The 26898-nt window shown below is 41.3% G+C and overlaps 1 protein-coding gene across 1 annotated transcript in view; it reads left to right on the top strand.

The window, feature by feature from the left end:
* slc16a10 (solute carrier family 16 member 10) overlaps positions 1 to 23712 on the top strand; it is a 42447-nt gene extending 18735 nt beyond the window's left edge. The window contains exons 2-6 of the mRNA XM_030047928.1: positions 5110 to 5254; positions 8723 to 9152; positions 17413 to 17556; positions 18287 to 18515; positions 21741 to 23712. Coding sequence (XP_029903788.1) covers positions 5110 to 5254; positions 8723 to 9152; positions 17413 to 17556; positions 18287 to 18515; positions 21741 to 21976 — 1184 coding nt within the window. The 3' untranslated portion in view covers positions 21977 to 23712. The remainder of the gene's footprint in view (positions 1 to 5109; positions 5255 to 8722; positions 9153 to 17412; positions 17557 to 18286; positions 18516 to 21740) is intronic.
* Positions 23713 to 26898: the final 3186 nt, after the last annotated feature.

The raw sequence follows: 26898 nt of genomic DNA, 5'->3' as shown, positions 1-26898 counted from the left end.
ACCATGGTGAATGTTTCCTGTTCGATTTGAGGATGGTGAGGCACATCTGTTGTTGCTAGCTTGTTGGCAGGGCGTGCAGTTGATTTATTAACACCTTTTTTTCCCTCTTCACTTCCTGTTAATTCTGGTGTAACAGCCTGAGATGAGGGGCACAGTGTTAAGTGGAGAGCTCTTACCAGGGCAGTCCATTCCCCATGCTGAAACCTGATAGGAGCCTGAGCATCTGTAGTCAACAGATTCCTAGAACGCGCCACGGGGAAAAGTTGTTTATTTGACCAAGCCGGGGAAATGGTCTGTGGCACCGCTGAGAAGTAACAATACAGGCTAAGCTTTGCCTGTCCATTAGTAGTTTCCATTGACTTTGGTTAATAGATAACTCGCCAACTACTGGCTTAATGCGAGCTGTATGAATTTATTTGCAGAAATCGAGGAAGACTTGCCAGGGATCCATTAGGGCCAATCTGTGCTTTACACAATAGGTCTTGTTTGATGTTCCAGACAGGACAAGAGGATCCAGGGTCACTGATTACTACTGACATCACTTGTTCAAGCATAATATCTGCACACCCAAAAAACACAAAAAAACAAAACAATGAACGGTTGACCAGAAAGGATTTGAGTCAGAGGACTGTTTTAAGAAATGTCAGCTCATCACCTTTTGAACCCATTCTTCCTGGTTATGAGCGTTTCCGTGTTTCCTCCACCGCTGTAGGTTCAGTTGTTGTGGGGTGACTGGGTTCAGAGCACAGGGGTTTCTAGCGAGAAGTCTAAGCGAAGCAGACAGACGACTTAGCGCAGCTCTGCCTTGTCTGTCAGTGACCAAGTGGGGCCTGCGGCGAGCGGTGGATGTCACCGGGACAGAGCATCCTGATATTACATTTTTCAATCTGGAATTCCTCTTTGTCTGAAGCGTAAATGCTTTTAAATCAAGAGGGGCAGCAGATGAAAACAGGACAGCAATTTCCTGTTGTCTTTGAGGGATTCCTTGCCGTTTTTGTTCACTACCATTTATTACAATATGTAGCTTAAAGCAGGCTGTTATCCCCACAAAATATGAGACTCAGCAGAGAGGACCCCATTGAATTTTGAGTTTTTCTGACCACAGCCTCTGGAATGGGTTCAAAGAAACTGTGTGTTGGCTCTAATGTGTTTACTTACACCAGGAAATGGATCAGGATGTTAATAATATCAGGATGTCAATAGGACGGCAACTAAACATAGGCAGCATGTCTGTGTAGTTATTTTTGCATTGGGAAATATGAATACATATAGCTTTTGACCGAGGGAGGTCCCTGCTCTACAGTCAATAAACATCTCGCTTACCTCAACACGGTGAGTTCAAGTCGCTCCAGTCCCAAGAGTTTTGCTCTTACTTTCACAGAAACAATAAATCTCTTTGCTCAGAGCATGTTACCACTCCCTCCTCAGCATCCATCTCCTCTATAAAACTGTCTGCTCTTATGTTTTTTTTCTCTTTAAGCTTTTGGCCACATGGTTTCCCCTCAGTGTGGCCTCAGACAAACCCAGCTTTGGTTCTGGTGTTTGAATGGGCAGGTTGGGTTCTCAGTGACATTTGAAGGCTTCTGGTACTATAAAATCTCAAATGATTAGAGCTGTCGTCAATGGTTTTCCAAAAAATGCATGTGCAGAAATAATTTAAAATGGCCAGTACTTTTCATGCCTCAAAGGAATACTCCAACATTTTGGGCAAAATAGGCTTTTTCTGACTTACGCAGACTGAGACAAGATGTCCCATACCATGCTCACCTTCAGTTCCTATGGGTAGGATTTCATGTTAGCTTAGCATAAAGACTAGCAGTCTATGGGAGTCATTAGCCTAGCTTCATCAATGTGAACCTTACAGCAAGGCCGAAGCTGTTGTATTCACACAGTATATCACATGTATTTGAAATACAAGTCTTGGAATAAAAAAGAGAGTTGAGAATTGTTTTTGAGCCATCATTATAACCTCTGTCTACTGGGACAACCTGTAAATATAGTCTGAGTACATGGGGTGAAATATCTTTGAGAAAGTAAAGCCAACAGAAGCAGCAATAACTTTAAAAGCCGGCAAATATGCCTCCCTTTTCTGAGGTCAAAAACTTGCACAGCACTATGTTTTCCCTTACGTTTCCCCTCATGTAACCCCAAAAATGAGAAAAACAGCTGTGCGCGTCCTATATAAGATGCTTGAGCATTCCCTGCCTTTATTGTCCCAGTTTTCCGTGCCTCCAGGCGGTCTCTCCCACCAAAACATGTCAGTCACTGCTGATCGTGGCAGAGGTGCTTTTCCATCATCCGTCGTTGCCATACTTATGTGTCCTCTCCTCCCCATCTCTTGGCTTCTTGTTGTTGATTAGAATAAAAGACGGAAACAGTATATCTGAAAGCTTGCGCTGTGTTTATATTTCCTAGTGTTGCTAGAGTGACATATCTTGTTTCCTGCGTGTTGCGGTGCACACACGCCTGCTGCTGTTGCATAGATAGAGATCAAAAAACAGGACAGTCATAATGTAAATATACACCGCATCAGGAAAACAATTAGACCCCTCCACTTTCTCAAACTTTGTGGTGTTTTATTCTTAGTTTAGCTTAACAGATTGTTGTTTTTTGGTCATCAATCCACATGCAGTACCCCATTATGACAGAAAAAAAGTATTTGTCATTCACACAGGCATTGGGTCCCTTTTTTCAGTACTTGGTTTGGACTTTTTCTTCCTTAGAGATCCTCTCAAGCTTTGTCAGACTGGATGTCCCAAAGCCACTGCAGCATTGCCCTGGCTGTATACTTCATGCTGTGCTAATATTTTGGCATGATGAGCATTCTTCTTTGACAGCTTTGTCACAGTAATCAGCTCATGAAGTTAACTGACCCCTACAGTAAATCACATTTTAGATGCTGGTGCATATCCTGGTTCAATCTCATGGTCAGGACATTTATCTGTGTTTTATAATGTTGTGTTTTCTAAAGAGGACCTTCTTTGCTTTCATTCAGGCCCAGTTGTGAATCTTTCTGACAAGCATGGGTGTTGCGCAAGATTTTCAAACCGTCAATGACACACATTTTCCCCACAATTTTCACCCAAACTTAATACTTTATTTAATCGCTGTGACATTAAGGAACATCAGAGACTCCAAACACAAAAATTGTCAAAGGACTCTTAGGATTCAGGAAATGTATACTATACCCATACTACTTGATTGTGAGAGGTGGTGTGGGCCTTAAATTAGACGATCAACTTTGGCAGAAATCTCTCTCAAAGAGTCCTCATCCAGTCAAATAGAATAGCTCAAAAAGGGTCAAACTTATCCACTTTGTGATTTACATGTAAAAATGTCATACTTTATGTTTTCTTTGTTTTGCACTGAACAAAACCTGATATATTGCCAAGTAAGCAAAGGCCCAGGACACACTGTAGCGCCCCCTGTATGTCATTTCAGTAACAGCAATGACCAGTGATGACACTTTTCAGGGTGACTTGCTTAGTGTATCTTCACAAATTAAAGTTTTAATTGTGAACTTTAAGCTGTAATTTGTGAATCATTTTAGATAGATACCTAACCCAGATAGCTAACCCATTTATCTAATGTTAGGTTAATTTAGGTTAACTCTCAAGCTAGCTTGCTGTATCTCAGAGTCCATGGTAAGAACAATGCCATGCTGGAGAGCCACTTTTCCAGACAGCCTGAATGGAATGTATTGCCCTACATTGGCTCAGGAGTTGCCCTTGTATTCGAACATTTTCCAACATCCAGGTGTCTGCAGTGGCCTGTGACAGTGGTATTTAGCCCTGAACTTGCAGAGGGGGAGTGCTGCTGACCAAGCATTTAGCAGACACCAAGTCACTGGTGTTTCCTCTCGTCATGCTCATGGCAGATCTGTGTTTTAGTTATCCAGACATTTCATGGAGCCGCTCTGGATGTAAGCTCACAGGTTGAGAACCACATTTTTTTCTGAGTTGCTTAGACTGAAGCTCAGTGGAAAAAAGTAGAAAAAGGCAATTGAGTTAAGAGGTAATGCAGCCTATAATATGCAGTGGTAGTGTAGTGCAGTGGTTCTCAGAGTGGGGTCCGGGGCACCTTAAGGGGCCTTGAAGGTCTGCCAGGGGGTCCTCTGCAAAATGAGGAACAGCTTAGTTTGACTATAATAATTATTAATAAATAGAAATTGTTAGCATACAAAAAAATATGCGCAGTCATGTCAACATTATATTTTAGTCTCACCGCTTTTAATCAAATTGCCCATATTCAAGGATGATATGCAAACAATTTCATAGTTAATACAAAGCAAAATGTATTTCGATAAGGGTCACTTCAAAAGGGGGTCTATGGCTTAATAACCCTAAAACCTGGGGATAAAGTTTGAGTTTATTTTTTGACAGTTAGCTAACTTGTGCGCTGAAAAACTGTGGCTATTTGCCTCCTAACTTGCGATGCAACTGAGACAATGAGATTACGCCTGTGTCCAGAGCAGCTCTACTTCTGAGAAATGTTTGTATAACTAAATATAGCTACCTATCTCTGAAAAAACTCTCAGTGCATTTTCCATTTGTCAAACAATTATTTTGACATTATTTATTGCAGGTTCTATTTTCTCATTAATTTCTTTGAATCCGTTTTGTAAGAAGAGGAAGTAAATGGTGTTTTACCCGTAAGGATATCTCCATGGTTCCCACGTACTTGGTACTGTTTCCAGGCTGAAGTGTTTTTCCTGATCACACCTTCCTGTTCCCTGAATGTTTCTTCCTGCTGACCCTGCCCTCCTTGTTGGTGCGGGGAGGAGTTACAGGTTTTAGTTGTTTTACAAGTGGTCTACGAATGGGAACTGGCATCTTTATAGCCATTACCAAACATGTTGTCCAAAAAGTGCTTTGTGCATTGCATTATTCTATGAGTGGGGTTTGTTTTGCAGCCATAATTTATAGCATGAATTTCAATCACCTCCCTGTAGCTGCACCCAACATTATCGTTTGGTATGTTCAACAATGACCTCGCTTTGCCTTCCTGCTCTTTAGATGTGAAATGATAATCACTGTGAGGTATAGGGTACTTTGCTTAACATCTCTGATAATTTCATTTTCTCTGTCTCTGTCTGTCTGGCTCCTGCAGCGTGGGTGGGCTCCCTCTCCATGGGGATGATCTTCTTCTGCTCTCCCATTGTCAGCGTCTTCACCGACATCCTGGGCTGCAGAGTGACTGCTGTGGGCGGAGCTGCTGTTGGTCTGGTCGGGTTATTGGCCAGTTCCTTTGTCAAGTAAGGAGCATGAAGGAAAGACTTAAATTCCAAGATGACATAATGTCTATCACTGGAAAGATGCAACACCTATTCTCACAAAATAATTACTAGCCAAAAAAAGGTTAATCTCAGAAGATAATAGTTAACTTTGTTGCCAAATAATGACCATTTACAGGGTACCTCCACTATATTTTAGTGATATTAAATAATTAACAAGTCACACATGTATTGGAGGTAAGTACAAGCCTTCAAAAGGCTTGTACTTACTCTCTTAATTAATCATGGGTGTGTTTTGGCATAATATGCAATAAAGAACTGTTTTTTGTTAGTCATTCGCACAATCACTTTCAACTGGCCCAAGATAGCATTGGGCCAACAATGTGCCTGACCACACCTCATTTTAAGACCAACATGCCCGTGGGCGCACAGATGGGTGCAAGTGCACTTGCTATTTACACACTGTGGATGCTGGATGGGAAGATGACAACTGTGCCAGTTGCAAACTAGCAAAGATGCTTTCATTGCGCTAGCCGCTGCTTTGTACCGGGTGTAAGATATGAAATGCCCAGCGTATGAAATGTTCTCAAAGAAGTCAAAATCAAAAATTAGCTAAAGTAAATAGATGGTGCACTGACAAACTAATTAATGTCCCAGTGTTACTCCTGAGTAATGTTTGTATCATGCACCTTTGTTTGTAAAATGATCTTGTTTGTCTTCATTTTCCTGGTTAGCTCATATTCTGCTAGGTGTACATGTATGAAAATATATAAATATATCAGGTTTTCAGGAGACTGGCCCATTCGACTGATGACTTGTCTGTATTTCCAGGTCCTGGAGCAAAATAGTTTTCAGCCATCAGTATCTAATACATATTTACAGACTCTTATTCACACACACAAACATGCGCTCACACATAGAAAATTTGGTCCAACTGCTCCACCCACATATTGACTTTACTTTTATTAGTATTCATTTTATCATTACTGCTTATCAAGTTACTGTCAAACACCTGTCAAAAGTGAAGGCAGGCTGGCAGCAGACAGTGCAAAGTACATGGTCTGTAGAGATCTGCCTTAAGTACTCACTTGTACCACTGCCAAGCATTGTCTAATGCAACCCTTCAAATTTATTTACCCCAAACAGGACTGTGGAAACCCTTTAGAGGCACCATCCTGTTTTTCTTTGGATTTCTGCCACTAATTGATATTTTCTTGGTAGTAGCCGTTGATATCATTTGCTTAAGTTGAATGATTGTGTGGGCAAAGTAAACCAAATGTCAAAGCAAATGACTTTATAACAGTAGTTTTAAGGTGTGGCTGCTTCTCTGTACAGGTGTCAGCATTCATACAGCAACTATACTTCTACACAGACTCTCATACAGACTTACAGACTTTTATACAGTTCAACACATTCTTCAAAGGGGAAACAACCATAAAAGTCAAGATTAACAAAGAAACAAGGAATTAGCATGATGCCTTAAATAAAAATCTTACAGCACAAGACAGTAAAAATGACTGTCAGGCTGCCATGTGGATGAAGTCCATAATGTGACAAGCAGTCACTTTCACTTCCTGGTGATTGGATTGGATAGTCTTTATTGTCCCTGAGGGGCAATTTGGTTTGCAAACAGTAGTCAACACAACCAGTACACATCATAAAAATAAATAAAAGACAGAGAATGAGTCCATCAATCCTTTGTTAAAGTGTGTGCTATAGCAACTAGTCCTACAGCTTGTTGAAGAACCCAGCAGCTGAAGGAACAAATGATCTCAGATATCTGTTTGATTTGGCCTTCCTAGGGAAAGTCTACCTCCTCCATGATGGCAGGAGTTGAAACTCTGCACAAACAGGGTGTTGAGAATCCACTAGGATGGCCTTTGACCTCTGAGTGGCTCCAGGCTGAGCGTAACGGTTCTGCATAATGACATTCAGCAGTGGCAGCTTGGGCGCTGTTGAAGGACCTTGCTGTGCTTTTAGTTGCCATGTCTAAAAAATGAGTGAGTGGCAACAGGGATTTGGTATTGAGATGAGCTAATTAGGATTGTGTCAACCTAAATTTATGGCTGATTGTGGGTGTGTGCATTAGGCTTGTGCACGTGCAAACAGTTACACAAAGACAGATTTAACAGAAGCATGTGTGGGTATGGCTTTATAAATCTGATGAAAAGAATGCATATGCATATTTCTGGCTTTGTGCGCACACAGTTTTAGTCATGAATCTGAGTTTTATGCATCTGGCCCCTGGATAGTACCTACAGTATTAGCTTACTGTCTCCAGAGCTATATGAATAAAAGCAGGTGCCGTAACAGGAGGGTTTCAGTGAAGTGATGTGATATGACTGTTTGTGACCTTATAAATTTCACATGTGTCTGCATGATTTTCACACCCTGATGAAGTGCTTGGATTTTTGAACCGCTTTTCAAATTATGGACCTCACCCACAAAGCAGCTTGACAGTCATTTCTGTTGTCTTGTATTATCTTCCCTCTTCCTGGAAGAGCACCTGATTGTTTTCACATTTTCTTTTACTGACATTGCTTTTTCTTTGTTTTGGACCCAGTGCAGCACATCCAATCTCTCACTCCTCATTCCTAAAACCTTACAATGTTTGTTGTTGCAGTTATATACCATGGTTAGTGAAAAAAAACTTGCTCAACATTCTCCCTGAGCAAAACAGTGTTTTTGAGACTATGTTGTTGTTGTACAGTATGTTCTATTAAAAAAATCTTACTTTGCCCTTTGAATTGGTTTGACACCTTTTCCGACAACAAAAGCTGTTAGATCCTGTTTTGAAGCCCTGATGGAAAGTAGCAGCAGACCTTAATCTCATTTAGAATCAAAGATCAAAAATGAAATACACATCAGCAGTAGGGATGAGTAATCAATTACTCGCCATTATGAGCGAACTCAGTGTTTTGTTTTTTTACACGTATGTGCCTATTTTGTTTTAATTTCGCTAGCAGGTGTTCTCCCATTTTGGTGGGTTAATTATATATTTTTTAGATGTTATTATTTATTTTTCTTGCAGCTGTTTTTATTTGCAATGTTGACTTTTACTTCTTGCATATTGTACATTACTGTAACCCATGCCTGTTTTTTGTTTTGATGTCGCCACAATCGATAGTTGACGGCATTTATTGTAATTAATAAGCCTATTATTTAACTCATTTGGTACAGTGTTTTCTTAGCTGTGAGTAAAATTTTTATATCAAATGGTAACTCTGACTGTTTTGATTGAAAATAAGCATTATGCATGGGATATAGCCTATTGCTGTGCATTGTTATTGCTGCTGCTATAAGATGTGCTCTAAAAATAGACTTCCCTCCATAAGGAACTGATACCCCCTCAAGTAAGTCATTTGATCACTTGATTTGGGAAAAAATTACTCGTCGCCATCCTTAGTTGGCAGCCTATGAGTTAAAAGTGTAGGGGAAAAGGCTGGAGCTGGGCTGTGGTGATAAACCTTTTGTTTTGTCCTCCTGCAGGTCCCTTGGCCCCATGTACTTCACCTATGGCATTGTGTTTGCCTGTGGCTGCTCTTTTGCATACCAGCCAAGCCTGGTCATCCTGGGTCACTACTTCAAGAAGCGCCTGGGCCTGGTCAACGGCATCGTGACGGCCGGCAGCAGCATCTTCACCGTCACCCTGCCTTTCCTGCTGTCAGGCCTGCTGGAAAAAGTCGGCCTCCAGAACACCATGCGCGTCCTCAGCCTCCTCATGTTTGTCCTGATGCTGGCTGGCTTCACCTACAAACCCCTGCTGCCTTCCAAAGTGCGCAACACCCGCACGGGCAGCTGCTGCCCGCCATTGAGCCAGATCTTCAACATCAACATCTGGAAGTCTGTGGGATACCGAATCTGGGCCTTTGGCATCCCTGCAGCCCTCTACGGCTACTTCGTGCCTTATGTTCACCTGGTAAGTTGGTGTTTTGCATGTGCGTGTTTGAATATAAGCGGATCAGAATTCATTGACTCTTGAACATCATCAGCAAAGTTTGGGTGATATGGATAAAATCAGATATCATATCTTTGACCGAATACCTCGATAATGACGGGATGATGAACCACTGGAAATGTCTAAAAGGTTCAGAAAACTGTCCTTTTACTGTAATGCAGCCTTTAAAACTAGGAAAAGACAACACTTAAGCCATATTGCCAAATTACAATATCCAAAATCCCAGGTAGTATGTAGTTATCCTATCACAATATCAATATAATCTCAATATATCTACCAGTTCAATTGTCAGCCAACTTTCTGGGCCAAAGGTTATGTGATATAGAATAACAGCACATAAATGCCTTCAGATAAATCCGTGGCATGATTTCCCAGTATCATGATCTCTTTGGACGTGTTCTGTGTACAGGAGGGGGGGCAAGTGTTGAAATAGGGACAAGGGGTCCACCAGAGGGCTTCAACAACACAGATATCAAAACACATTTTGGAGACATGAGTCATATCAGTGTGAAAGATGAGAGGAAGGGAAGCACTTCAGTCAGGGTCTCCCTGGCCTATAGTGGCTTAGGTGGCTTAATGTCAGTGGGGTATAGGGCTTCCAATGGGAACTGTCGACTGTATGACTTTTTAAAAGCCCACATCAACATTGAGAAACAAATATAAGGGTGCCGTAGCCTAATAAATAAGCTGTAAGCCAGGAAAAACTACTAAGAACTTTCAAATGTCTAATGTCAGGACTACGGGAGCAAAAGGCCAATTATTTGATATTTTGATGTAGATAAACTTCAGTAGGCACTTTAAGGGAAATTCACCCTTATCGATAGTCCATGAATGCTATTTCTGTGATATGAGACATGACAACTGTGGCATTATTTAGAAATATTAACAATCCTTTATGGAAATTCGGATCCAGAGAACTAAGAGACACTTTCTGCAGTTGCTCCGTTCAAAATTAAAGTGGTGCTGAATTTATGGACTGTAGGGTTTCTTTTGCTAAAATTTGTCTAAAGAAAGCCACAAGAAATTTTCTTGTGCAGTGTCAGTAAAATATGTCTCCTGTAAACTTTTAGTTGAGCACCTCTGGTAACACAGATATCACAGGTTTGTTTCGTTTGTCTCCAGCTGCAGGAGAGACTTCTTAATGCTCGCCAATGCCAACTGAACTGCAGCCGTAACAACTTGAATTCTTATGTGAGACATGGTTTTCCCTCAGAGCAAAGTGTGCCAGCTGTGCAGAGCTTCATTACTATGCCTTGTGTGTTTCTGATGCGTAATTAACTGGTTAATATCTATTTAGGGTTGATTTGATCCTCAGAGAGAACCTTGCCTACACCACCAACAGATTTTTAGCTTTTTAAACTCCAACCCTGCACTTTCACATGATTATTTTTAGCTAAACTATTATTAGCTTGTCTTTAGTTTCTAAAACAAGATTAAAATTATGAGACAGTTTACTGGTAATTTGTTTTGGTTCAGAATTTAGCTATCTAAGAATGAGATTATATGACATTACTTTTGTTTTGTGAAAACCTCATCACTCAAATTTGGGTTATTTTCATGGTTTGACTTCAATTACGCAGTCGGCTGTTGGTTAAGGAAATTCTACAAGCCCCTGGGCTTATGAACCTTTTATCAACCCATTGAATAAACTAAGAAAAATGTATGGTAGTCAAGCTCAAAACAAAGCTGTCTTTCTTAGCTCCTGAAAAGTTTACATGTGTGAGATTTACAGCTTTCACCTGACAGCAGTGATATGTAATCAGCTTAATACAACATACACAAAAACCTAGAGCTAAAAGCCAACAGTCTTGTGGTCTGCCAGAATGTGGCTGTAACCAAAACCCTGCAATGTTTAGCTTGAGTATGTCCCAGAAACTGTACTTCACACCAATTCACATATTCGCTTGGAGCAGCATGTGTCCACACAAGATCCTTCAGCTGTGTGGTCTTCATGGATGTAAGCCAATATGACAGGAAGATTCAATCTGCTGGTCTTATTTCAGTCAAGGCACAGTTACGTAAATATGTCTCACTGTCCCTGAGTTGCGCACTATTTATGCTATAAGATGGGAAAATATGATTTTGGAGAAAACACCTTCTTAGGAGGGCCGGAAAGGAGAGCTTGGATATGTCGGAGGGGTTCAGGAGGTGACTGTTTATTTGGACACGACGACTCTGTTATTGAAGGGAGGTCAGCTTCGCCTGGGGATCCCAGCCTGTGTTTTCCCAACACTTCTCCTGTGTCTGCTACTCAGACTGGGACACCACAGGGCCCCGTCCAGTCTTATCCCCAACTCCGGCCTTAGCCCCTGCACCCGTCCTGCCCCAGTCACCTCCCACAACCCCCTTCAATCTCCCTCCTCTCGGCCAAACCCCAGCCTTGTGACGCCTCTCGAGTAAGCGGAAGGAAAAAAAAAACATGGGTCAAAAGGCAAGCTGTTCACTCTTTCAGGAAGGGAGTCCACAGTTTGCGGGATCTAACACAGCTGCCGAGGCTAGCAGGGGACACTATCAGGCTGGCCTCTTGCCTCTAAATGTGTGTATGTGGGCTTGCACGCGGGGGCATGTGTGTGCCTTCCCAAACAAAATGCTGAGTGCAGCCTTTTAGAATGACAGTGACTGCTCTGTGTGTTTTTCCTCATTTCAAAGTCAAGCTGTAAATTATATGTGACCACCGTGAGTGAAGTGTATGTGTGCACTGAAGCTGAAAGACAAGGTATTTTGCCAGTCAGGTATGGCTGTTTGCTCTGTAAGCAGGTTGATAAAATGCTGTGGGCATTGCCAAAGGTACAGTGGTGGAGGAACTCGAGTTTACTCCCACTTCTCGCTTTGCAAATACAACCCCACAAATATTGCAGATTAGAGAAAGTTTCATCATATTGAAGGTCAGCATGCTACGGCGACTGTTCAGCAGCTTAATCGCTCGGGGCTGAATCATAACAGCCTCACACTCTGAAGCATTGTTGGTTTCAGAGTGCTTCACAAGGAGCACCTGCAGGGCAGCCATGTGTCTGGAGGTTTAACAGTCATAAAGCTGCCAGTGAGAAACTGCAGAAACAAGTTTGGTTGGGGCCTGAGAGGGAGAATCCACCCCAAACACAGTAGACCTGATTCATAAAAAAAGGTTGGTAGGGGCAGGTAACCGCACTGTGATGAGTTTTCTTATTCATAAATTTGGGTTACCACCCTTTTTTGTGGCACTGAGCAATTCAGAAAACCACACCACCGCACTAAAAATACCACTTCCTTTTGTTAGGCACTAATTTCCCCATAAACTTGCCTGCATAAAATGGATTTTCTTTTCTGCAATTTCTGGAAATAAGTTTGTTCACACTTCCAAGTCATCAATACATTAGTTACTTATATAACTAACAGGCCTAAATACCTACTCAGTTAATTACTCAGTTGATATAAAAGTGTCACTTGCATCTGACTAATTGTAGGAGTAGCTATATACTGAGGACAGTGAATTGCTTGACTGCAACAGACCAGAATGTAATGCAATCATACAACATGCTTTGGCAGGCAGCATGGCAGGAAAAATTATTTCTTGCTGTTATGAGGAAATTGTTATTTTTTTCTCTCTCTCTCAGCCTAAATGTTAAACCACCTGCTGGATTTTGGAAGACTTTTTGGCAAATGAAGGAAGTCAGCTACCTTCAAAGTGCAAGTACACCAGGCAGGTTGGAGAAAAGTTGCTACACCAAAACATTTAATTACACTGAAAATCACAGGTTGGTGGGAAGTCACTGAAATTAATAGATTCTTGGGACAAGTCTTGGAATATCATGGAATTTTGTTCACTTCTCCTACAAAATAAAACAGACTAATAAACCTTAATAAGACCTCTGAAACCTTAGTGTGTTTAACATTTTGGCATATTGTTCAGGGTGGCGTGATCTGCTTCCTACGTGTTTAGTGAGATAAAGGCTGGAGTAAACAGAAGGAATAAATTCGACAGCTTGTCACAGAGCAGTCATGTTTGTACGAACTGGGAAGTGTGTCTGTGTGTGTAGTAGGCCTAATACAGTAGTGGAATTACTTTTCAAATATTTGTATGCTGTTCGCAATAAATTGCAGTGATTATGTAGATAAGTAACTCGCTCATGTCTCTATCGTTGTACACGTGTGTGTGTGTGTTTATTTTGTGAGGGTTGGATGTTCTGTGCCACAGGGCCACCTGCCTGCCCCGAAGTTACATTTTATTCTGGCACACGTCTACCAGAATACGTGATAACAGACACGCACACGCTCAGTATGTCAATAACTTCCTGCTGGTGGAAGGGGCTGCTGGGGGGCTTTTTGCAAAATGTAAACTGAGAAAAAACAGCATCAGCTCTTTCAAAGATTTATCGGCCAATTAAAAACCATAACAGAGGATGGGAGCACTGTGGTGGCATTTTAGGATTTCCAATGTGCATGTCCATGCATCAGTTTGTCCCAGGCTAGTCAGGACAGTTGAAAAGAGCTTGTGTCAGCTTGAAGTGGAATTGAAAAATGAAAAGGAAAAAAAAGCATCTAGATGTAAGTATGCTTTTCATTTGCTCATAAATTCTACTTGAAATACACTGTAGACCGACTTTCACTACATATACTGTTAAATCACCCTTTCATCTGCAACTTTTTTTCAAAGCCTCATTTTAGTCAGGTGAGTCCTTGAAAACCACATATTAAGATGCAAAGTATGAACCCTGAATAGGCTGGTTCACATCACAGCAGTGAAGCTCTAGACACAGACAACACATTGACAAAAGCTGGAAAGGGACAGGCAGCCAATCAGCTTGTGTTTATATGATGAACACAGCATGACAGTATTGCCTGATAAGCATTACTGCCTTGATAACCTCTTCGAATATGACCGTTTAATCTACTCACCTAGCCAGGAATGTGGATGATCTGCTTTATTTGGCGTCTGCAGCACTGAAAGGGAGAGTTTGCACTTTGTTTTTTTCTTTCTTTTGTTTTTTTCCCCCCCAATTAGCAAACACAGGACACATCACCCCCTTGCAACTTAGCAAGAACCCTCCAGTACATGCCTGACATAACATACAGACATAATCGATGCAGCGTGTGAATGAGTCAGAGAGTTCAGGCTTCTTGTTGCAGCTTGAAACATCCTGTGGCGTTTGCCCAGCCGCTCACTATTCAGAGTGACCATGCTTTATAGATTTGCTCCTTAATTCTGTCTCTGAGCTATCAGTAAGCTAACATCGCAATATCACAGCAGAGGTGGAAAGTCTGCCGTATCTAGACGATAAAGCCAATCGAGACGGTGTGTTTTGTGTATGCTTGCTCCCACCTCAGACGTCTGCAGTGTTATCTTGGGCCGTGGGCCTTGCGCACATGATCTGCCGTCTCCGTCTGGTGACCGGTCTTACTCAGCACTAAGAGGCTGCAGCTGACTGCTGACTGCAGCTTTTTGCTGACAGATGGCAGATTTACGCCACGTCTGTCTCTGTCACAATCCTGTGTGTTTGCCTTTGCTTTGATTTCTCTATTGTGGTATTTTCTCCGCTTTTCTGTCCTTCCTGTTATCTCAAAGTCTTACCCAGCTTGTTTCCTTAGAAGACCTCCCCTGCATTAGCCTGGTTCGCCCCTTCTGCCCCTCACCAAGCCTCTCCGCTCCCTGCCTGTTCCCCTGTCCACCCACCTCTTCTTGATTCCCTTATTAGTTCAGTGTGTAGTTAACCCTCCTATTGTCTTTGGTGGTCAATTTGACCCCATCCAGTAGTTGAGTTTTATGGCTTTACAGCCCTGCAACATATTCCGTCATGTGGCGTCAGGTCAGGTTTGTGTGGCGGCTGCAGGTGACATCCCTGCGTTGGAGGTCTTTGCCAACACAGAAGAATAGAGTCTATTTCTGAGTCGTTCTTCTGTTGTATTCTGTGGGATTGGGACATGTAGAGATCAAATTGGATATGAGGGCTAAGTTTTGCGTGTGTATTAGAGGCTAAAGCTTCATTTTATTTTGACATGAGAACTTTTAATCCTGCTTTAATCCTCTTCTTTAAACTAGGACTCGGAACCCAAAATAGGCCATGGACCAGTTTCTTGTAGGTATAACAAAGTCAGCAATGTTTTTTGTGTTTTCATAATCATATTTAATGCATTCTTCCCATATAATACGCATATAAACAAACACACGTACAACAATAATTCACATGAAACCAGTGATCACACCTGTGCCCCACACATGTAGAGAAACACAACAACTTTTGCATCAACCACATCCTTCCTGAAAACTGCTTGCCACTTTCACACAAATGTACAACACATCAGACGCCTCGGGGTGAAAAAATTGAGTATTATCTGAGGGCAATCAACACCTTAGAGTGCTTGACTATAAATACATACAGCTGTGTAGAATTCAACTCATAAACCGGGAACGTAATACTAGTGATTGACAATACAGCAGTACATTTGTTTTATGAGAGACTAGAAACTGGAAATGGAGAAAATACAGATGCATAACAATGCTCAGTTCATTTCAGTCATTAATTGTCCCTCAGAGGGAAATTCAACTTTCAGTAAAGTGTTATGAAAAACAATAGAAGACACAGTGACAGTAAATGTAAAAGAAAATGTAAAATGTAAATGTAAAATAAACATAATTTGTAGGTGCAATATATATAAAGTTCTAAAATGTGCAGAAATGGGAAATGCACTTACAGACAGACTTTGTGTTTAGACTGAGTATTTTTATTACACATGGAATAAATGATTATGACTGTCAATGTAAGCATCCTATGAGGAAACTGACCAAAAGAAATTCAAAATGCCATTATATCCTTTCAGATTTTTCCAATGACAAGTGAAGAGTTTTCCATTAAAAGATTTGATTGATTTGATTATCTTGACTGTCAGCCTTTGAGTGGTTTACAGATGATAATGATCAGCCTTTGTGAAGATAATGTGAAGATTTCAACACAATGAAAACCTCAGAGTTCACAATCAGCAGCAGAAAATCAGTAGCTCCTCTTGTCAGGCCCGACGTTAACAGAGCTGCATCAGATAACGCTGGTCATGTCTCACATTTCTATAAAAAAAATTTATCTCCCCAGCGGCCAGCTCGGATCAGGCGTGTGGTGCACATGCTGCACATGCGTGAACGCGCGCACACACACATCAAGCCCTCAACATTCAGCAGCCTGGCTTTTGAAGGACATGGATGTGGGAATCCCCTCCGAGCAGGAAAATCATGAATACTGAATGTGCTGTTACATAACAACACAGATGATAAGGCATCTGGAGGCTTTTGCAGATGGATGTGTGACCTGCAGGGCTGAAGCGGAGGGAGGAGGAGGAGGAGGAGGGAGGGGGAGGAAGAGCACAGCCAGGCTCTTTGACCAGGACAGCAGCAGCCTCCCTGGAGGTTGGAAGTAGCTGGCAGGGCCCCAAACACAGTGGGTCTCTCTCTCTCTCTCTCTCTCTCTCTCTCTCCCTCTCTCTCTCTGTCTGTGGCTTTCTGGCTCTTTGACTCTGGGGCTTGCAGATTAGTGCTTTGCGGTAGGAGGGACACGGCACAGTAACGGTAGCAGTTGCAGTCTGGAAAACGAACATCTGGGCTCCGTTTCACTCACTCTCGTGGGCTGCAACCCCAGCAATGTGAATTCTAGCATTTGTTTTCCTGCAAACTGAGAATGAACCAAAGTGGAAAATGCGGTAAATCAGAAATACAGACAGCAGTTCGTCTGCTAATGGTAGGGGTGAGGGGGAGGCTGGGATATGGAAGCGACACTCCCACCTGAAAAATGAGTGGTAGAGAGTGGGGGAGGAGAGTGCCGGCGCTCTTCTCTGGCAGACCTGGGAATTTTGTGGAATTTCCTAAACCGGCCCCAACTCCCATGAACCATGTTGAACGACCAAAAATGCATACTATACTCCCTTCAAAACCTTGCATCAACAATTACACCCTGATTTCTGCCAAAGGTATGCAGAATGCTGCTCTCGTTACAAGTGATGTCCTGACCTCATGGATGTTGCACAAACTTCCTGCGTTCCTAACAAGCAACCTCCTTCACTTTGCACCAGTCACTTTCCTTCCCAGAAGTAAATCATCTCCACTTATTGCACACTTTGCCAAGAATTTGATTTGTTGTACAAGTCATGTTATCTCATTGCGCATTTTTTACATTCTCTTTGCATGGGTGTTTCATCGGATTAGGGCCATGAGGCAGCCGGAGTCTGATAAGGTTTGTCTGTTTTCTTTGAATGCCGACAGATGAAGCACGTGGAGGAGCGTTTTGGAGTGGATGCCAACAAGGAGGTTCTGCTCATGTGCATCGGCATCACATCGGGCGTGGGCCGTCTCATCTTCGGCAGGGTGGCAGACTACGTCCACGGAGTCAACAAAGTCTACCTACAGGTGGGTGACCTGAGTCTTAACAAACGAGTTCATTGCAGGATTCACACAGTCAAAAAAACTGGAAAAGTCAGTAAATTTGAAGGTACAGTTCCCAGGCCCTGGAGCAGTTACGGAAATTTATAATTTTATTTAAAAAAAAAACAAAAAAAAAACGGAACAGCCATGGAAATCTGACTTACAAAATAAAAGTACAGCAGTGCCACTTTCTGATTTCTGTTGTGTGTTCATGCATAAAAAAAAAGCTGAAAACAGATTATTTTACCACTTCAAGTCACTGTTATATCTTGTATGCTTGATAACAATCATATGGGTTCTTAAAATTCGATACTGTTATTTTTGCCAGTATTTTTTGCCAATGTGAGGTATATATCCATTCTGCCACAACTTGCCGTGTCCCTGCACCCCCGTAAAACAGGGCTGCACAGATATTGTTTCGTCAAGCTCAAATCATCTTTTACATCAATTTACATGTGACAAATCAAATAGCTAAAGCTCTTTTGAAAAACAACAACACACATACCTGGCATAATCCACAGCCCTCAGGGGAACTATTTTCCCGCTGAAGAACACTGAAAGACTGTGTCTGTCCGCTCAGAAGAAATACAAAAACTCACTTGGAAAGATACAGTTTGCTGTTTATTAATATAGCAGCAGAGAGCCCTGTTTTATCCAATTTGCAGTGCTAAGGGAGGACGCTGAGTTCAGCATCTTGTGTCTCCTTCCCTCACAGGTGTCCTCGTTCTTAGTCATCGGCTTGATGTCCATGATGATCCCTCTGTGCAACATCTTTGGCGGCCTGATCGCTGTGTGCCTGCTGATGGGGCTGTTTGACGGCTGCTTCATCTGCATCATGGCCCCCATCGCCTTCGAGCTGGTGGGAGCCAAGGACGTGTCCCAGGCCATCGGCTTCCTGCTGGGCCTGATGTCTGTGCCAATGACCGTGGGACCTCCGATTGCAGGTACCACCACGGGGAAAAATTCAGCCAAAGCAGTAGATAACGGGGTAACACTCCCACCTTAATAACCAGGGGAGACAGCATGGACAGAGTACTTAGAGGGACATCCCATCAGAGGAAAGCCCTGCATGTTTCCACCAGCAACCGCGCGGTCTGCTCACCGTTGTACGTCTCAAAAGATAGTCAGTGAAACAGAAAAAGCAAAAAGCATCAGGCTTAACCAAAGTTACTAAATTGATGGGGCATGTACAACTTAACAGAAGCAAAAAGGAGTTTGCATATAGGGAACACAGGACAGTAAATCAGGCGGCATATCCCCTGGGGGAGGGTTGTTGCTGTTGGTCAGCTGAAGAGCTGAAGGGTAGAGAAGGGACGAGAAGAGGGATATAGGGGCAATATTTCTCAATGTGCCCCACCATACATTTTTATACAACTCAATATTGTCTGATTACACAAATCAACAGAGGAGAGACAATGTGTGGCTGGCTGTTAGCTTCCACACTGGGCTTGATGGTAAATAATTACAATATCAATAACAGAGACACATCCGGTCACGTGTCATTTTCACTCCAGCAGCAAAAGAAAATTTGTTGGGTAAAACAGGTGTGACCTACTTTTAAGACTTCATCAGTGTGCAGCATCTAAGTGTTAGCGTTAACTTTTTAACCAAGAGTGAGTGTTGATTTACACATCACCCACTGTCCTCAGGGCTGATTCTCAGAGTCACATGTTTGTGTCATCATATGTTTTATATACAAAGACCGAGTTGCCTACGAATACAAATTTAGGATTATTTTCATTATCAATTAATCTGACCATTATTTTCTCAATTAATCAATTAGTTGTTGTTAAATGTTAGGAAATGATGAAAACAGTCTACAAACCAAAGACATTTAGTTTGCTGGCACAGAGGATTAAAGAAAACAGAAAAATGTATTATTTGAGTAGCTGCAATCAAAGAATATGGCAATTTTCCTTTCCTTTCTTCTTTTTTTCTTTTTGTTCATCAAAATAGTTTAATTTAATAGTTGGCAGCTAATTGATTATTCTACTAATCATTGCAGCTCAAATGTACAAATAGGTATGTATAGTTCTGTACTTTATGTACACTCACAAGTATCACGTGATCCTTGTAAAATAAATGATGATCACATGAAAGTGGTACATTTAAACGGAAAAACCCATTCTTCATTATGCTCTCCAAACAGATCAGCTTTCAGACAAAAATCTCTCTAAGTAAAGAGAAGTGGAAAATGTAGTATTGCCATGTAAAGATGTCAGATATTCACAGGTCTTTTGCACCACCTAGTGTTTATGTCAACAATTTTAGATGTTGGATTTACTGGGTGTGAATGGGAAGTTGTCTTTATTGATTACATGGAATTAAAATCAACCACAGGGAAAATGTAACAGACGGAGCATTTAGGGCCTTGCTTGGTAATGCAGGCTTTAGATGAGATTACGTATGTTCATACTACTGTTGACCACATCAGTGGGTACAGACATTAATATTGTCTTGGCTGATAGACCAGCAATGCAAAAAATGTACGCACTCGAATAAAATCATCCACCAAATGGCGTAGTTTGGTGGAGTTCTCACCACTGGAATGCAAGTAGCCAAGCACGCGTTCGTCTTTATGTGTCTCATGTCAGATATCAGCCTCATACAGTACACACGAGTGCACATGAGCAGCATCATGTGCAGCCTGTTTCTAACTAGCCTATAGACAAGGAATTTGCTTTTTCCTTTCCAGAGAGACATGTGGGTGACTAATTATTTAACCCGACAGAGAAAGTCTTTTTTCTTCCACTTACCACTTCCAGGGAGGTCACAGGTCAGGGTCATCTACAGTGCAGGGAGGATTCAGCTGCTCGCTCCAGGATATTTCAGCGAGATGAGAGCCCTTTGTGATCGCAGGTCCTCTGGTTGAAAGACCGGTGATTGTCCCCAAGCGGCAGACAAAATGCCAGTGAGAGCAGCAACCCCGTCTCATCTCGTCTTATCCTATGTTCTCCTGTCAAGCCCACATAGAGAGGCTCAAGACCAGGATCTCTCAAAACACTCTCATCCAAATCCACTTAATTGGTTCCTAATCTGCTCTGTTGTATTCTCAGAATTAGTAAAGAATGGACACACAAGTATCTCATGTCAGACTGACCCTCCCTGCCTCCCGGTTTGGGTCAACATTGTGACTGGGTTGAAACCTCAGGACTGACCTGAGTATAATGCAGCTGTTGTTCCTGGCTACTTTTATATGTGAGGGCTAATAGACGGCCCTCAGGGTAACACAGCTTCATCACCCTGTTGGGATATGTTTTTCAGTAATGACTGCTTGGCTGTGTATTATCCCACGTATACAGCTACGTGTGAAAGAACACAATTAAACACAAATTTAATTTAAATAATTTTTAACCTTGACAATTGCTAAATCAATTAACTTCAACAAAAATGTGCCTAAATTCATCTGTCTGTTTTTGTCTAAATCAGCCAAGTTCTTCTGTGCCAAAGTGAACATTTCTGATGCTATAAAACTGTGTTGAACCCAATTCTGCCTTTAAGATAAGATAAGATATTCCTTTATTAGTCCCACGGTGGGGAAATTTCACGTATTACAGTAGCAAAGTGGATAGCAAGATATGAAGCATAATTTACACTATAAACAGTATATACAGATAACAAGTACCATTGATTTACCACACTTTACCTGTCTGAAAAATTACTCAACTCACCTTATACCTACCTGCAATGCTGACCTGTACAAGGAAATTCGAGAAAATCACAATTTCCACTGTTTTGTGTTCAGTGGAGAAAAAGAGGAAGAAAAAGAAGGAAACTTTTATCAAAAGAATCACCAAGTTTAAAACTGATCATATTCCTAAAACTGACCTCTGTACTGGACTAGATGTATTGAACTGAACCTTTATACATACCAACAATGTTTAGTTATAAGAAAAAAAACATAATTTGTCAAAAAAAAAAAAAAAAGGAAATTCCAATATTGTGTTAATTTTACTCAAAATTATCTTAACAAACAAAATTGTGCTCTCCGATTCTTGTAGACATCATGTGAGAGGTCTAATTGGCAAATTATGCTCTTTATCAACCTCTGTAGGTGATCAGTAGGTACTGCAGGAATCTCATCAAGTCTCTGGCTCTGAACAAAAACTTCTTATGTTGCCCCTTTAATTTGTTTTATTTCCCCCTCTCCCTCTCTGTCTGTCCTGCAGGCTTCCTGCGGGACCGGCTGGGCAGCTACGACGTGGCCTTCTACCTGGCGGGAATCCCTCCCATCATCGGAGGGGCGGTGCTGTGTCTGATACCCTGGGTGGAGGCCCGGCGCAAGAGGAGAGAGAAGGAGGAGGAGCTGAAGAAAGGACAGGACATCACCCAGAAGATGCTGAACTATGAGGCGGCTCAGGGAGACGTGCCGTACAAAACCGGAGACCCCGAATCTGTCCTCTAAGTGCCCCGCCGAACAAACTGAAACTGACACACACAGACAAATACGTTTTCACACCGAGGCAGACACCCGGGCGGCCGCTGACCAGCAGTATTCTACAATACAAGTATGAGACACAGTATGTATGTATTTAGCCGTGTATGAATGAACCAGATTGTAACGACTGCCCTCTCTAGGAGAAAGTCGGGAAATGCCAAAGCTACAATACATATCAGATAGGTTTAAGTACAGTGCACAGTTTAGCGTGAATGTAATCCTGAAGAACTATGCATTAGATTGTTGTTCAGCATTAATTGTTCAGCTGTCAAATCAACTTGAAGGGTAAAATGAAAAATGAGGAAAAAGTCACATTTTTATATTTCTCACAAGGGAAAGAGAGCATGCTTTACTTATGTAAAGGGCTGCAAGTTCCAAACCCTCGGCCAGTCTCTCTGCACCAGATTCCCCACTTTCAACAGGCATTCTCTGAAGTATCGAGGGTTTACATCATTTTCACAGTGTCATTTAGTAGTTTTATACTTACGTCACAAAAAAGAAAGGAAATGGAAAGATAAAGAAAGGAAATGAAAAAAGAAGCCCAGTGGTTTGCACACATCCACTGATTTTAACTGCACCAATATTTTAAATGCAAAACAAACACTGACTGCTAAAACAATCACAGAGTTACTGACGCCTGCCCTCAGATGGATAATTCTGTCCCTTAGTCACATTCTTAAAGCATGCCAAACATGTAAATAGTGAGGGAATTTGTGAGTGCTATATTTGAAGAGACATAACTATCACTTCAAAGAAGTGTTTTGTGAAACGTTGGGATTGGGAGGTGGTTGCCGTTGGTTGTGAAGCTCTGGGATCGTCTTGGTTATGAAGGTGCTCACCCAGCTCACAGGAGCAGCTTTAAGCACAGCGATATCACACGCCACCCGAAACGTCAGCGTCATCTCAAGGCCAGCAGCCGTTACAGGCTTGTCTATTCCCCAGGCTGGAGCCAGGAAATCTCATCCTTTATACAGCGTAGCTTGAATGATTTTTTTTGCAAGAGGCTGCTTGTATGTAGTTAAAAAAAAAAAAAAATGTGACCACTTGACACCGTGCCTGAAAATCCTCATCAGTATTTTTTTTTCTTTGTTTTTACATCTGCATCTTCAACACTGTCATCTCGATTTAGCTTTAACCAGCACAGGACAGAAACACTTAAAGTACAGCACATCTGCTTTTTGCTATGCAACAGACATGACGGATGGACTTCAAAACCGATTCATATGGAACCTATTAATGTCATGTAAATGAAGTTTTATTAATTGATTGTTAGTGTTGATATTAAGCAGTATTCCTTTTAAACCACAAACAGCGGTGAGAAAAATATGGTAATTTGTTGTTGTTTTTCCACTTGGGATTTTGGTCCAGCATTTAATTCCTTGACATAACACTGAAATCTCCTGATTTTTTTTTTTTATTATTATTATTAAAGCAGCAAAAAAACAAACAAAAAAAATCAAGCAGAAAAACAAACAAACAACTGAACCCATGTGAGTATAATCAGAGAGGGCATCTCCTACTAGTACTGTTGGTGTTCAGAATATAAAACTTTATCAGTAACTGACAACGTCCAGGTAATGATTAAGCAAAGCAGGCTTGAACTGTCACCGTACTGTCTTCATGCTGATGTCAGATTATTCACCTGAGCTAATTTGCATGGCCAGTCTTAGTCCGTTAGATTAAAAAAAAAAAAAAAAAAAAAAGATGACAATCAAACCGGCACATTAGCTTGGCTGAATGACCTCTCACAATGGACCAAAAAGGAAAAAAGAAGTAATAATTACAGGTGCACATATTATTTCTCACCACTGTGTAGAAAAATAATAATCCTACACATTTACCCGCAGTATCTTATCATCTGAGAGTCAAGTCTCCACCGTATTTCTAATGTACCTGAGAACGACTTTGACTAATCATTTACAGTGTGACCATTAGTCTGGTTAACCCTCCAGGTTAACCATTGACTATGGGCTCAGTTCATTAACCCTTTTGTAGGAAGCTGTTTGTTTTGACTTTCATGTTTTCATATTGTATTTATTTTATTTTTTTTTTTTCCCTAGAATTTGTCGAGCAGTAATGCCGTGCCGTAATTTGCCTGTTTTTAAATGATTTACTGAAGACCAAATGGACTGAATGGGATATGAAATGAAAAGTGGCTGACCTAAAGGGTTGTTGTTGTTGTTTTTTTTTTAATTGTTTTCGCTTGAGCACCATGCTGCCCTGTGCCTGCCTACAAGCTGCTGCCCCGCTCCCCCAACCCTAACCCCTCCTCCTCCTCCTCTTCCTCCTCCGCCTCCCCCAGGATAGTGGAACTAAACCATCTGAAAATGTTAGGAGGTCACTCATCAGCGTTTTCACTAACCATCGACTGCTGCTGGAAAACTCAGAGACCCGCTCGTTTCACTGTGAAAGACTTTGACCGCACAATTCCTGCTGACTACTAAACCCAACACCTAGAAAAAAGTCTTTCTCTCGAGCAAATCCAACATTTAAGCCATGATTTGCTCCGGGTCGATGATTTTTTTTTTTTCCACAGCAGCAAGACCTGTGACACTATCTACCTCAGATGCCATCCAAAAAAAAAAAAAAAGAAAGAAAGAAAGAAAAAGACAGTTCTTTCTCACTATGTTGTCCTCCCCATTCGTCATTTTGTGTTTTCCTCTTAGGAGAGCGGCGAGCCTTTCATCCCCGCAGCACAGAGCAATGTTCATGTTTGAACAGCGCTTACGGCAAATTTGTGACTGGAAAAAAAAAAAAAAAAAAAAAAAAAAAAAACAAGCAAACTGCAAAGTCTTAGAAAATGATCAAGCCGTCCTAAGCTTTTGCTCTTTAATGAAGCTCTGAATCAAAAGTCACAGGGTGTTTACGTCTCCTCTCCGTTTGATTTCCACAAGGTGCGCACGATTGATGATTGTGATTTTATTTTTCTCCTCAGACTACTCTACAAACGATCATAGTGCTACTCACCAATGAAAGCCTCAACTAATTTCTTGAGTCAAAGAAATTACCTAATCCGTACCTCTTGAGTTTTGATTGTGAAACCTCTTTGCCATACACGACTCGATGTTTTATTATAATTAATGATCATTTTTAGTTTCCACTCGACTTCACTTGATTCTTGCTTGGTTCGTGAAATGCTCTTTGCCATCTAAAGAAACTTAGTCACTTTTTTGGGGAAAATGTTTAAGTAGGTTGACATCTGTCTTTGCATTGTTCTGTAGTGGCTGAAGACCAATTTTTTGGGGTGGGGGTGGGGGGTGGGGGGTTTAATGTTGCAAATACTTTCTACACAGAGGCTTTATTTGGGGGCTAAATTGGCTAAGGAGGGGAATAGATGACCTGTGCATAATTTTATAGCATTTATGGTGTTTATTTCCTTGTTAATTTGGCTCCCTTGCTTTCCGTTAAACTGCTACATGTATTCAATTGTTGTATCCGTCTAATTTTTGTGTATGCAATCAATCTTCTTGCTGCAAGAATACATGTCCTTGCTACTTTCAGCCCATTTTACATGCTTTGTTTTGTTTTTGTTTTTGTTTTTTGTTTTTGTTTTTGTTTTTGGTTTCTTTACTATTCAATTGGATATGTACTATTTGTTCCATGTTGCATGACATTGATAATTCATACCCAGAATGTTTTTTACTTCAGTAGTTTTTTTTTTTTTTTTTTTCATATGTATGAATTGAGTGTTTACTATCTGCTATGGGATGTACAGCGTACTATAAGCAATATAATATGTAAGTGCCATAAACAGGATTCAGCATTTTCAAGAAAGTAAAAAAAAAAAAGTTTAAATTTTCAGTGACACTCTCATAATTTGTCTCTCGATGTCGATGCTTACAGACGCAAATCTTTAATTTATCGGACGCACAAACATGAGATGGTTGCATTGAATTCTGTATGTATAGGACTGTATGAAACTTAGGTTGAAGAACCTTGAGCGCACATAGAAAGTTTTTTTTTTTTTTTGTTACACTTTTGTCCTATTGTAGTTCATTTTATCTTCCAATAGACCAGGAAACAGTCACTGCTATGTGTCAGCCAATTAAACTGAATAATACGACTCTACCCACCTTTTTTAGCTTCAAACATATAAATCTCATGTTTATCTGCGATTTCTCTACACATTCCTGCTCTGTGCTTTCTTGTAATGAATGAACGAAAAGTGAATTTCAACAAATCATTCTCAAGGACCCATGGCTGGTCCCTGGACCCTAATTTGGAAAAGACTTGGGAGCTTCAGTTCTGGATGGATAGCCAATGAATGAGTCTTTAAGAGGTTTAATTGCAGTTACTCAGTGACAGATTGTAGAAAACAGATAATTTGGACATTTTTCTCCACTGTCCACATGATCCAGCTCACAGAGAGAACAGTAATTTAATCCTAAACAAAAATCTTTAATATGTTTTTAGGGACAAACTCTAAATTTGGGTCCGCTCCTCCTGTGCCCTACTTTACTTTCCCAACACTAGAGGTCGCCGTTTCCCTGAACAGCCGCATGACTCCGCCACTTCCTGTAGTCCATAACAAACGCGTCAGCTGAATCTGACAGCCGGAGAGGGGGAAAGAAGGAACGATGTCTCACTCTGCTCAAGGTTCCGAGCACCACGAACGTCAACGACCACAAACGTCTAAAATGCATTTCCTGCTGCGTTTATCTTTCAGGTTAAAAATAAAATGTGGGAGCAAATGACACTCTGCGTCTTTAAGGGGCCTGAATCCTCGATATGATAGTGGTATTAGGCTGTGTATGGCTATTATAAAGGTATTAAATTATGGCATTTTGTGTGAGGATTCATTAATATCAGTTTAAATTCACTCTGAGCTGCTGAAGGGGAATTAATGTTCATGTCAGCCTCTTGGGAACTTTTGCTGACTCTTACTCTAA

The sequence above is a fragment of the Myripristis murdjan genome, chromosome 24 (genome assembly GCF_902150065.1).
Source record: "Myripristis murdjan chromosome 24, fMyrMur1.1, whole genome shotgun sequence".
NCBI classification, from domain to species: domain Eukaryota; kingdom Metazoa; phylum Chordata; class Actinopteri; order Holocentriformes; family Holocentridae; genus Myripristis; species Myripristis murdjan.
The sequence above is the reverse complement of the archived record's forward strand: the minus strand, read 5'-3'. Positions and strand labels throughout refer to the sequence as shown.